General features: G+C 31.7%; 2 protein-coding genes across 9 annotated transcripts in view; both read left to right on the forward strand.

Annotated features, from left to right (window-relative positions):
* Nucleotides 1-13,816, forward strand: part of LOC126760678 (platelet binding protein GspB) — a 470,397-nt gene that overhangs the window by 432,027 nt on the left and 24,554 nt on the right. The gene's annotated exons all lie outside the window — the stretch shown is intronic.
* LOC126760690 (transcription factor Sp8-like) lies at nucleotides 257-12,951 on the forward strand. Its single transcript, XM_050476528.1, has 2 exons — nucleotides 257-1,175; nucleotides 2,304-12,951. The coding sequence occupies exons 1-2, from the start codon at nucleotides 257-259 to the stop codon at nucleotides 2,450-2,452; spliced, it is 1,068 nt and encodes a 355-aa protein (XP_050332485.1). The 3' UTR covers nucleotides 2,453-12,951.

Below are 13,816 nucleotides of genomic sequence, written 5' to 3' on the forward strand. Positions count from 1 at the left end.
AGAAAGGCAAACGCATAATATTTATAATTTTTTTTTGCATAATTTTTTTATAAAACCATAAATCGAGCGTTGAGTTTTTTTTTCAATTCAATTCAATTCAAAAACAATTCAATTGAAACCGAACAAAGCGAAAACGTAATGTAGACAAAAGAAAAGCAAAACCACAAAGTAAAACAAAAGCAAAAACAAAAGTCAAAAAAGTAAACAAAAAAATGTAAATGCAAAGTAACGCCAAAGCGTAGTACGAAAGAAGTTGATGTTGGATTTTTGTTTGGTGTTGTTCCAGGAAACGTCCGATTCGCCGCACGTTGTCGCCGCTGGCAGCATCTCGGTTAGCGCTGGCGGTGGCGGTGGTGGCAATGTCGCATGTTCCACATCGGCTGCTGCCGCTGCCGCAGCGATTGCTGCGTCGGCCGCCTCCACCTCACACAGTCTTGACCAATCGCAAACACCGCCGCCCCTCTATCAATGCATATATTGCGGCCACACATTCCAGCACCAAAGCAAGCTAACGCGACACATACTCTCGCATTCGCTAAAAACGCTGGAGTATCGCGAGACCGCACAGCATCCGCTCTTGCATTCGCATTTGCTGTCGCACGACCTCAATTTGGCGCAGTTGCCACAATTTACCACGTACCAAATGAATGCTGCCGCATTGGCGGCCAGCGGCGCCGATACTCAGGAACAACAAGCAGCTGCCGCTGTTATGGCTGCCGCCATGGAGCTGGCGGCCACATGCGGTAGTGTTGGTGCGCGTAGCGCACTCGATCTCGACGGCAGTGGTGGCCGACTTGGCCACGGCGGTGGTGTGGGTGGCGGTTCGGCTACGGACAATTGCGGCATTGGTGGCACGTCAGCGGGTAGTGGCGGTATGGTATTGAGCGGCGCTGGTTCGTCGTCTTCTTCGACATCGGCAGCGGCGGCGGCAGCGGCCGCAGCTGCGTTGGCTGCATCGTCGTCGTCATCGGGCGCATTGCTGGGCGCCTCATCGAGTGGCGCCGATCCGAATGGCGTTGTGCTGTGCAAATTTTGTGGCAAAAGTTTTCCCGATGTCCACGTGTTGATCGGCCATCTGCCGGTGCATACGGGCGAACGACCGTTTAAATGTGAATACTGTGGCAAGGCGTTCAAGCTGCGCCATCATATGAAAGACCATTGTCGCGTCCACACGGGTAAGTACGCTATTTTTATAATTATGTACATATAATTGATATCGGAAATGCCTAGCAGAAGTAGAAACGAAAGCTGAGCAGAAAAGGCAAGCAGAATTTAGGAAAGTGAGCATTTTTTGAGGGAGTTGAAGTTTAAATATTCGGTCGGAATAGATATTCACCACTCTACTTGGTATTCGAAAGTCCTAAAACTGGTCCGAAATTATGGTAGTCTTCATGAAATGTCAACTAATGTCCGATCTAAAAGGCTTCTGCCTCTTCAGGAACCGATCTTCACCGTTAGTGTTATATTATGATCTCTGTGAGATTAATGGATCTTTCATTCACCCAAAAACTCTACTTAATGTTCGAAAGCTGCCTTGAAACTTGTCCGAAATGATTGAAATCTTTATAAAATGTCAACTTTTACTAGGCTTCTGCTCTTCTCGAACCGATCTTCACCGTTAGTAATAAATTATGATCCTTACAGTATTACTGTATCTTTTATTCACTCAAAAAAGTTGTCGACAATCAAGAAGATCGGGTTTTGATCTCATTCAAAATCGAAATTTGTCAAGAACCGACAGATAAAGTCAAATTTTCAGCAATAGTTCACTGCAGTAGCTTTTTGCCTTGAGTTAATTCTCTAAAGTTAATAGAGAGACCTAGAAACAAAGAGAAAGAAATCTAGAAACATAGAGAGAGCGACCTAGAAGCAATAGTCAAACGAATTATAGAGGACATATGTATGTTCCTCTACTTTCAAGCGATCACGAGCAAAAGGTCGATCTATCGGTCGGAATAATTTCATCGTCTTACCGTTAGAGAATTTCAACCCATTGGCGTGCAGAAAGTTCACAATTAGAGAAAAATTTGTTTCTCGACTTACCTCCAAGTGAGATCCATCGGTTTCTGGATCAACCCTACGACCTAACATAACCTGACTCAAAGAGATTTAAGTAATCTTAAATAATTATAGTTACTTATGAAAGAGATTTCAGTCGATTACTTCATCATACTTCCAACTCCACTCGTTTCTGCTTCCGTTAAGCATCTTATAGTCTCTAAGATATATTTTAACTGTATATTCGTTCTCTTCATCGTTCCGCGCTCCAACTACGACACCACTACGACATCGCCACTCGTTAGGTGAACGTCCCTTCCGTTGTCACATGTGCGGGAAGACCTTCTCACGTTCAACCATACTCAAGGCGCACGAGAAAACCCATTTTCCCAAGTATGTGCGCAAATTTCTCTCACCAAGCCCTGTCGACACAAAGGATGAACTACCACAATAGTGAAGCGACTTTAGCTTGCTACTAAACTACTACTATTATTATTACTACTACAACTACAACATACAGGATAATAATAATTATAATTACTACAACTGACGATGAGCGATCGTGATCTATACATAGTTAGCGGTGACCGACCGCATGTAAGATCATGATCAAGACACCACGAAACAGGTAAAAGGGAGGAGTTGATGCAGCTGAAGCGGTGCCGACTTTGCTGAAATACAAACAAACAAACAAACATACATATAAAGTAATCGATGACAAACCTCGACGACAAAGAATTTCGTGGCTGAGCGCCGAGAGTGCTGCCACTTAATAATTTATTTAAAGAATACAAAAACTAAAAGAAAGAAAAACGCTAGTAAAACTAAAAGTCTGCCTGAGCATACAAACAGCAGCAATTATATACTTATCTTATACATATTTGTAACGTAAATACATACATATATACAAGAGAATAAGTGGTAGAAACAAAAGAGAGAGAGAGGGAGAGTGTATGTGAAAAAGAGACACATATATTATGATACATATGAAAGAGAAAAGCTGAGAAGCAGCACATATGCATGCACACAATACACTTACAGTTATATACATATACCGTTATTTGAGAGGGAGCGTAAGTGATGCAAATGACGAAAGCTAAAGTTAAAGTAAATAAGTAAAAATTGTCATTATATACATACATACAAGTATATACATAAAACCCCATATATATATATATATATATATATATAAATATATATATACATGCATATATATATTTAAAATAGTTGTAAAAAATAATAATAATTAACGCAAGCGACAAGCGAAAGCGAATAGTGAGTGCAGTGTAGAAATTTTAGGTTAGGAGCGAAGCTAAAAACAAACGCTAAGCGTAAATGCAAAATTTTAATTGCATTTTTTTACAAATAGGATTTGTGTACAGAGTGTGTTGAGCAGGCGAGTTATATGACACTTAGAAATAAGCGTTAGTGAGTAAAGCGGTAGGCATGAGTGCGCGATACGCAACAGAGAACTCATGCGTAGCACAACAAGAGAGCAAGCAGTTTGCGCTCAATGAAAAATATACACATATGTACATACTAACATATGTATGTGTGTGTGAGTATATGAAATAGTGAGTCCTAAATGCTACAACTGTAGGAGAGTAGCAAATGTAATAGAGAGAGAGAGAGCGCCGTAGCTAACTGCGCTTTTACAGACAGACATACGTTATGCAAGTCATATTCTTTTTTTTTTTTCTAATTAGTAACCTATGTATTTTATTAAACTACATTTGTATGTGTACTTTAAAGTTTAAGTGAAAGGAAGTAGTTCTAAGAGAGTTACAGTATAGGAAGCTCGTTACGGTTAAAGAGAGAAAGAGAAGAAGGTAGGTAGGTTGCGTTTAGAAAGAACCAAACAAGTATAAGGATGTTACCGTTAAACAGAGAAGAGACGAAGAGAGGTTGGTTGCGCATATGGAGGGAAAGAGACGAAGAAAGGTAGATTGCGAATATAGACAGAAAGAGACGCATAGAAGCCGGTTACGGATAGAGTGAGTGAGAGAGACGCAGTTAGAGAGCGTGACAAGCAAGAGCGAGAGAGCAATGTGTAAGCTGAACTTTCAATTTATTACAAAGCAGACATAACTTGCTTAGCAGAATGCCCAAGTATAGACAGAACAGAAAATAAGTTGAGCAATTTTCAAGCTAGATTTTTTTTTAGTGTTACTAATGCTTTCATTGTACAGTTAAATAATGTGTATTATATGGTTTTTGTTACATAATACAATATAAAAAATATGTACATGCAGACACAAGAATATGGATGTGTGTAGATATTATTAATTTTTTCACAATTAACCGTTAGCTGCAGCGCGTAACCCAGCGTTTGCAAGATCTCATGTGATCCGTTTTTTTTATATACATATGTAAAACAAACATATATACATACATACATAGCAGCGGCCTCACCTTTGTTGGTGAGTGATTTAAGCATATAACCCCCTTCAACACATATGCGCTTACATATGCATGTACAGTTATGTTTGAAAACGAATCCAAATAATTATCGTTTACAATATCGCTAATATATATACAGCTACATAGTACATATATAGCAGCACAGTGACACAAATATCAGTAAATATTAGAAATTATAGCGATTCTTCAACAAAGTCATGGTTGTTTATGCGCATGCGCGCACTTTATTTTCAAATTTTCAACATGCTTGGAGACAAGACTTGGGTTTGCAAGCGCTAGGTTCTCAATAGGAATTGCAATTACCGTTTTTGTTAGATGTTTTCAAACCGGTTTTGTTTTTAAAACAGTTATAGTCAATAATATACATATATACATACATATATACAGTCTTATAAAATACATAGTTACGAAATATACATAGGCAAAGTAATAAATGGCATTGCAAAAACAAACTTACAGTACGATAGACTTTTTTACAACAACATAGTTGAGCAATATGAGCTTTTTACAACAAACAATAACACAACAATTACAGTTACAATAGAATAAACAATTGGTGCTAATAAACTACAAACTTACATAGAATGAAACATGTAACGTCAATACAAAAGTACACATACACATACACACATATTTTGCATAGAAGAACAGCGAGTTACAAATTAAAAACGATTGCCTACAAAAACAAATACTTTACATAATTATGTAACATAGTAAAGGTTATGTTGAAAGCTCTTGTAAAATATTTTCCGTAAATAGATTGAATATTTCTTACTACAAATGGATTTGCGATTTGGATGATATACTTATATTTCAGTTTCGAAAGCTCAAATCCCATTTCGAAAGTTAGTTCTTGCCTTCAAAAATTTCTTATGTGTAAAACTGGAACGAAAGCTCTGTATTCTACACACATATTTCCTAAAGCTCTATACGAAAGCTCTACTATATTCAACATACTTCCCAAAGTGAAGCTTTAGTTTCGAATTTCATGAAAGCCTCCACAAAAAGTAATATAAAATATCAATTAGTAATATGATTAAATTTCAGTAAAAAAATTTTAAGCTTTGAAAGCTTTCAAACCACGAATTTGATAAACAGCTATTTAACAAAAAAAATTTTAATTTGTTTTTCATACTTGCATAAGTTTTCCACATTTGAATTATTGAAATATTTGGTTTTTGACTAAATTCATAAAAAGCTCTCATTCGTACTTTTTATACTTTTTACATAGAATTCACAGATAAGTTACTCGTATCCATTTCAAAGTTTAAAAAATAGTCCCTAATTTCTAAAATTGCTTGTGGAGCAAGTTTTGAAAAGTTCCGTATACAACCATTTTTCGCTATAGCTGACTTTTTAAACTTTTTGCTTGTGAAGCTTTTCTATAAACTCACAATTTTTCGAAAGTTTCGTATATAACCATTTTTCACCGAAATCGATTTTTAAGCTTTTACGAGTTTTCATTTGAACTTTCATTATGGTTAATTTTGAAAGCTTTACAATTTAAACTTTTTCAAGCAAGCTTTATTTGCCAAATTTGTGAAGCTTCCAACAAATTTTTCACGGAAGCCGTTTTTTTAAATTTCAATTTTTTAAAAGTTTCGTATGCAACCATTTTTCACCGAAGTCGCTTATTAGACTTTCTCGAATTTCCGTTTGAGCTTTTCAAGCAAGTTTCATTTGCCAAATTTGTTAAGCTTCTAAAACATTTTTTACGGAAACCGTTTTTTAAACTTTCGTTTGAACTTTAATTGTGATGAATTTCGCAAGTTTTTAAGTTTATAGAACTTTTGTAGGGCTTTCTAAACTTTCGCGAGCTTTCGTTTGAACTTTTATTGTGATGAATTTCGCAAGCTTTCAAGTTTATAAGAACTTTTGTAGGGGTAAACTTTCACTAGCTTTCGTTTGAACTCTTATGACTATGAATTTTGAAAGCTTTCAAGTTTATAGCATTTGTATGAGTACTTTATTACTTCCAAAGTAATTTTTCATTGAAGCCGCTTTAGTTGATATTTCATTGCGGTGAGTTCCGCAAGATTACAGTTCATAAAAGCTTATAGTTCTCTGAAAATTTCCATTCAAAATTTTTTCAGCCAAATATTGTTGATAAAACTTACAATGAGCTTTGAACTTTTATTGCGGCGAATTTTGTAAGCTTTCAAATTTATAAGAGCTTTTGTATGGGAACATTATTATTCAAAAAATTTTCAACATGAAATTTCTTAAAAAAGCTTCATATCTCAAATTTGTAAAACTTTCAAAGAAAAAATTGTTAGAGCTTTTTATATAGCAAATACAAAAAAACAAGCTTTTATGTGCATACTTTAAAATATTTGGTTATGACTGAAGAACTTTCAATACAACTAAGAAGTAGCCTAGTGAGCTTTAAGCTCCGCAAGTTTCGTTTGCCCATAAAAATTATCACATACGTTATACAAATATCTTATAGCTCAGACAGACAGAATTATGTAGCTTTTACACAAAGCTTTCACGAAAGCTTTTCAATAGCTTTTTATTTCCCAACATTGACTTCTTTACTTTAACAAAAGTACGAAAACTCACACATGCAACCCAATGAACAGACATGTGCATATACTACATACACGCATACAAACATAACCCCAAAGAAAATAAAGAAAAAATACAATAACAACACTAAAGGACTCAAAATAAAAGCATTAAATAAACAAGTTTCAATAAAAGCAAAAAATAGTGAGGAGCGATAAAAAAATATATGTAAATGTAGTTTGTTAGAAAATGAGAGGAAAGTGTAGATAAGTATGTATTTCGAAAAGGACTGTGGAGAGTTTTTAAGGCAAAATAGAGATAAAAAAACACTTAAAAGTACACAAAAATTTCTATAAGGCTTAATAAATTACGTAGAAAAGGCGACATAGCGTAGCAGAGAAAAGACACTGAGCAAAATTAGGAACAGCAAGCGAGCGATAAAATAAGAAACTTCAATTAGTTGGCGTTAAAGAGGCAGAGCAGACCAAGACCGAAGGGAGCGAAAGCGAGAGCGATAAAAAGTAAACAGAAAATTTATTGCATAGAGAATATCTGTGATCTTAACGATATTTATAAAATACATACATAAAAAAATAAAACAATTAAAAAGCATACATAACAAATCAAAGAAAATGAACACAACAACACAAAAATATATAAAAGAAAACCAAAATAAAACTGAAAATATTTTAAGCATAAAAATAAGAAAACGGCGAAACAATTTCAGCATAATACAGTTAAAGAGGCAAGAAAATGAAAAACATAAGTAATAAAAAAAATATGCAAATATCGTAGAAGCGTACACACACATACATACAGACATGTGAGTAATATTATAGAGCGCATTGGATGAGAGCAGCGTTTTAGAAATGAAAAGCAAAGCGCGCATGCGCAAAGTTCTATCAAATGCTATGCTTTGTTTTTGTATGTAGGGCAAGTAGCAAGCGAATATAGTTTCATTTTCATATTTTAAGGCGAAGGATCACAACAGGCCACATAAACAGTACTTGCGGACAGGCATAATTAGCTTTATATACATATATTTCGGCTTATATGTATATACTATAGACATATATATATATATATATAAATTAAATATATAACTTAATACCCACTCACACTCACACACACACACACACGCAGATAAACACACATATACTTGCACACATGCACGGTTATTTTATTTAGAAAGCTTTCGGCTAACAGTTATGCATAGAAAAAAACAAAAACAATATAAATTGTAATATTAAAAATTAAAGTGTAAAATAAAATACTTTTTCGGCACTTTGGCATATATTTAAGTTGGAAACAATAATACTTTATGTTTATTCTTTTTATATTTTGTGTAATATAAACAAAAACAAAAAAAAAACACATTACTTCTACTTTCTCTGTATGCAAATATATACATAAATAACTGCATATATATGTAGGTCTATATAACCGATATATACATGTGTATACATTTTCCCTTTTTTCTTAATATAATTTTGGTTTCTTTGGAATTTACGCCTGCAAAAGCGTGTAAAATTAATAAAATTAACAAATTATCTAAAGTTTATATAACAAAACAATATTTATACATACATACATATGTACTTTTATGTAAAGCATACTCTATAAGGTAGTGAGACAAAAAGTTAACACAAACAGACATATTTAAAGCAAAACAAAAAAAATTATAAAAAAAAACAAAAACAAAATTATACATTGTAAAAAAATTGTATAAGTGCATACAAAATTTCTATTTAGGTAAAAGCAACAGCAAAAAAAAAATATGAAAAACTTTAGAAATAGCAAGCATGAAAAGGTTTAGCAAGAAAAGTTTAGGAAAAAACACTTTTAGGCAAAAAAAAAAACAGAAAAAAAATATTTCGATAATGAAAATATATACACACATACTAACATAAGAATACAAATGCATATATAAGTCTTGCACAATACATGCATACATACATATGTGCACAGGCCCCCGCTGACGTTATAGTAACCCCTGCTAGGAGCAACCGCTAAGAAAAAGCAACAACAAATTTTGACTTGCTTATATGATATGAAAATTAAATTAGTTTTTTTTATTAATATGAGAAAAAATTTGTATTGAGGGCTTAAAATTTGAGGTGTAGAAATGTTTTGCTCCAAATTTTATGGAAGAATTCAAAATATTTTGTTTAATTTTCGCTTTTTGCTTATGTTGCAAATTTTTACGAAGACCAGCATTTTCCACGGTTTTATTGCATACATTTGGGCGCTTAAGCTCAAAGCTTTTGCTTTCACGTGATATGCTACTTCAAAGCTTTCTCCAGCTAAAAGCTTTCAAGTTTACATTTTCTAAAAGAAACTTTTAAGCTAAAGCTTTCAGTAAAACTTTTTCGGTATTCACATCCTTATTTTACCAAATTTAAAAGCTTAAGTATATTACGTATATACTAATTTTCATAACAAAACTCTACTTTTTGCGACACATTGAATATAAGAGCTCGACTATACATATGTACTTTCTGATTTTCTAAACTTATTTCTACTATTTCGGATATATTATTTAAAAAATTTTTTCTGAGTGCATTCGGAAAAATTTAAATTTATTTTTCGTTTCAAAGAGCTTTTGAAAAGTTGTAAGTATTTATTTCACCTTTCCACTAGCTTTTGAATAGTTGCAAGTATTTTTTAAAAATACTATTTGAAATATTTTCGAAACATTATTTAATCTGAAAAAGAAGCTTTTAGGCTTAATTCTGATAAAATTTTCGTTTCGGAGCTTTTATGGTATAAAAAATAATGTGAAAAGTCTTAAAAGCTAAATTCTTAAAAATATTAATTTTAACTCGTATGCATGCGAGTACTCTTTGCCTTGTCAAGAAAGCTATATAAAATTTTTTTAAATTTTTTTAAGCTTTTCAAAAAAGCTTCCTACTTTTTAACCGCAGTGGTCAAAATTTGTTCATAAAGTTTTTGAACTGATAGCTTTCGACACTTTCAAAAGGCTGCAAGCTGAGTTGTACATGAAGCTTAAAGTTGTATTTTCCCAAAGATTTTTCCCAAACAAGCTTTCATATGCTTCAACCAATAAAACGAATTCTTTCTGTGAATGTTACCAGTTAAATTAACTGAGTTCTACAGGAAACTTAAAGCTGTGCATCACAAAAGCTTTTCGCAAACAAGCTTTCATATACTTCATGCGTAAATGTTTACAGTAAAATTGTCTGAATAAAGGTTGTTTACTTTTAATAAGCTGCGAGACGAATTCTATATGAAGCTTAAAGTTGTGCTTTCACAAAAGCTTTCACCAAACAAACCTTCATTTCCTGCCTGAATATATGCAGTAAAGCTGTTGGAATAAAGGAAAATCACATTATATGTTGTCTTCTTGAAAGTTTGGGGTTAAAAATAACTTTTAGTTTTTATAAACTTTATTTTGAAATTACGTTGCCATTTCTCTCCCTGCCCCGATATGCCAAATTAAAAATTGCTGCTTTCTTATTTCTTATAAAATATTTTTCCAATATATGTATAATAATTAATTTACTATATAATTTTTCTCTAATTTCGCTGGCGCGCATAACAGTTAAAACAGATGCTGGTTCGCTGGCGTTGAATAGCTAAGGTATAAACAAATAAAATGTGTTAAAAAAGATCTCAAAATTATTATCGTATTAAATAATGATGAAATGGTGGAACGCGTATGTGTAAGGTAATAAACGAAAAAGCAAAAATAATAATAAAAGAAAACAAAAACAATTGCAAAAAAATTGTTATAAAAAGGAATTAAGTTAAGCCATTCAGCGCCACTGCTGCAGCATCGCAACAAAAAAAACGAACATAAACTAAAATTTTTCCGCTGATGCGACATTGATTACTGAAAAAACTACTTTTTAACGCACTGCACCTTTTTAATTTTTTTTATGAATATTGCGCCACTAGAGTCTCGTTAAATTTAAGCTTACCTAACTATATACACGGAAGTAAAACAAACCTTAGGCAAAATTCAAAATTCTAAATTCAAAAAAGAAGAAGAAGAACTATATTAGTAATATAAAAAAAACAAATTACATAAAAAAACAAGTCAACACGCGTGAAACCCCCTTTCGGCAACAACTTTTGGATAAACAATTTGGCTGTGATAGTGTTAAAAAGTACATTCATGAGAAATAAAATTGAATGTGTGTGTAAAAAAAACATTTTAGCGTAATTAGAATTATTATAATTTCTCTCTCATTTTATAAACTATACAAATATATTATAATTTTTCCAAATTTTTTAGGCAGTATTAAATTTATGATAAATATTTAAAAATTAATAATAATAATAATTAAAGAGAAAAGCGAAAATGTGATGTTAAAAATTTTTTAATTCGAAATTATTGCGATAACATGTAGACTTAAAGCAACAACAAAAACAACCAATGCACAAAACCCAACACACTGATAAAATATAAAAAAATTAAAATTAAATTTTAGGCAAGCCAGCAATGCGAAGCTAAAGTAACCTAAATGATATGTATACATATATATGTATAAAATATATATATATATATATGAAAGAAAAACAAAATTGTGATTTTCGGCCTTTTATGCAAAATTAAACTTTTAGGCAAACTTATAAAAATAAATTAGTAATAAATAATAATAAAATAAATATTTAATATATAAATTAAAAAAAAATTGGTGCGTAGCGTAAACGCAATTAAAAGCAAATGGAAAATTGCGTAAAAAATTTTTAACAAACATATTGCGGCGTTACAAATTATGAAAGCTTTAGAAAGCTTCAATATTTGAAAAGAAATATGAAAGCTTTAGAAAAGCTTCATTATTTGCAAAAAAAAATTATGCAAGCTTTAAAAAAGCTTTAGCATTGGCACAAAAGTTTTGAAAGCTTCAGAAAAGCTTCCAGATTTCCATAAAAATTATGAAAGCTTCAGAAAAGCTGCAAGATTGGCGCACAAAAGTTTTTAAAGCTTAAGAAAAGCTTCTACATTTGCTTAAAAATTATGAAAGCTTGGAAAAGCTTCTACATTTGCATAAGAATTATGAAAGCTTCAGCAAAGCTTCAATATTGGCACGTAAAAGCATTGAAGTGCGAACGAGTCGTGACAGAAAGATCTCAAAATTAAGCATATTAAAGAATTTCAATAATTTCATGCGTAAATATATACATATATTTTTATATAATTTGTGCGCAATTTTTTTGTATTTTTTTTTAATATAAAAATGTGTAAGTGCGCGTAAAAAGTAGTTTTCGCCGTCTCTGCTAAATAATTTATATTTTTTTTAAGTTTTTGCTAAAGAAAATGTTTGTGTATGCTAAAACATTCCATACAATTAGCTTATGTCTTCAATTTGTCAAAAAAAAATGTTCGTTCAAAAATAATTCACAATAAAAATAACTGTTAAGTGCGCCAGCAAGACAAGTTGCAAGCAGCACATATTTTTTTAGTGTTATGTAAAGTTAAAATTTTTATTTACTCTTTTCATGCCACGTATTTTCTATTTCTATTTTAATGATGTGTACATATTTACTTATTTTTGTAAAAAAAAAATATTTTTAAAATTACTACTTTTTGCTTACAAAAAAATTTTCAAGCTAATAATAAGCAGCGAAAATATTATGATATATTTTAGGTTTTTTTCTTGTGTTAATTTCGTAAAAAAAACAAAAAATTTATTTTTTGAATATTGTTAAAAATTTTAATTTTCAAAAAAATCAAACTAAAAATTCAAAATTTTACCACACTAAAACACACACACACATGTCCCCAAGAAACGTGTACACACTTTTCCAAGTAACACGCCTCACACAAACTACTTATCTATCTATACATACACAACACCAACAACAATCGCCACGATGAATTTGTAATGTTAATTAATTATTAAATAAACCGTTAATTTTAACAAAGCGTATAAAACAAGAAGCGACTTAGCCATAAGCCATTGTTATTTGAGTAAACGTTAAATGATTTAAAAATCCAAATGAAATAAAAATAAAAGATATCAAGAAATGAAAACAATAAAAAACAAAAACAAACAATTTTTGGTTTTATTCCTTAGTTGTATGAACAAAAAAATTCGTTTTCATTTTCTCATTGTCATACATTTCATAAAAAAAAGAACAAAATTGCATGCGTTGCAAAATTCATTGTGAATACATTCAGCACTCACCCACACACATTACCATTCCACCAACACACCTTACAACTTAATCAGCACACATATCACACAGTCACATTTGCAAAGAAGAAATAGTGCTGTGGTGAAAGCACAGCAAGTATATGTGAAAGCTCCTTGGGTGAGCTCTTGGTGTAGTTTTTGAACTGAAAAAGCGGTGACTTTCACAAAAATTAATTTTTATCTTTATTTTTACAGCATATTTTTTGCCAAATTACTTTTTAAGTTTTATTTCATTTTTATATGTATTTGTGTTTATATTAAAAATATCGTATAATTTAAAAAATTTCTTAGTAACTAAATTTTAGCAGCCTCAATATGAATATAAGAAAACGAAAACGTAAAACTTGTGAAGAAAAGAGCGACAGCTCATAATATCAATACATGAGCTGTCACTACTTTAATTTGTCAAAACTTAAGGCAAAAGCTTATGAAAATCACATGTGTTTATAATTTTATTGTGAAAATATGAGCCATCACTACCACTTATATAGAAAACAGTATAAGTGGAAGCTCAGGAAGGGTATGAGCTTTCACTAACTGTAATTTATAAAAAAAAGGTATAAACGAAAGCGCAGAAAAACAACATTTGTTTGTGATTTTAGCGTGAAAATATGAACTTTCACTACTTTTAGTTTATCAAAATTTAAAGCGAAAGCTTATGAAAATCACATGTGTTTGAAATTTTGGTGTGAAAATATAAACTTTCACTAACTGTAATTTATAAA

The sequence above is a fragment of the Bactrocera neohumeralis genome, chromosome 5 (genome assembly GCF_024586455.1).
Source record: "Bactrocera neohumeralis isolate Rockhampton chromosome 5, APGP_CSIRO_Bneo_wtdbg2-racon-allhic-juicebox.fasta_v2, whole genome shotgun sequence".
Taxonomy (NCBI): Eukaryota; Metazoa; Arthropoda; class Insecta; order Diptera; family Tephritidae; genus Bactrocera; species Bactrocera neohumeralis.

Coding starts and splice junctions, on each gene's coding strand:
- LOC126760690 (XM_050476528.1), top strand. CDS start 257: ATGTTGGATTTTTGTTTGGTGTTGTTCCAGGAAACGTCCGATTCGCCG. Junction 1,176..2,303: donor CCATTGTCGCGTCCACACGG/GTAAGTACGCTA, acceptor GCCACTCGTTAG/GTGAACGTCCCTTCCGTTGT.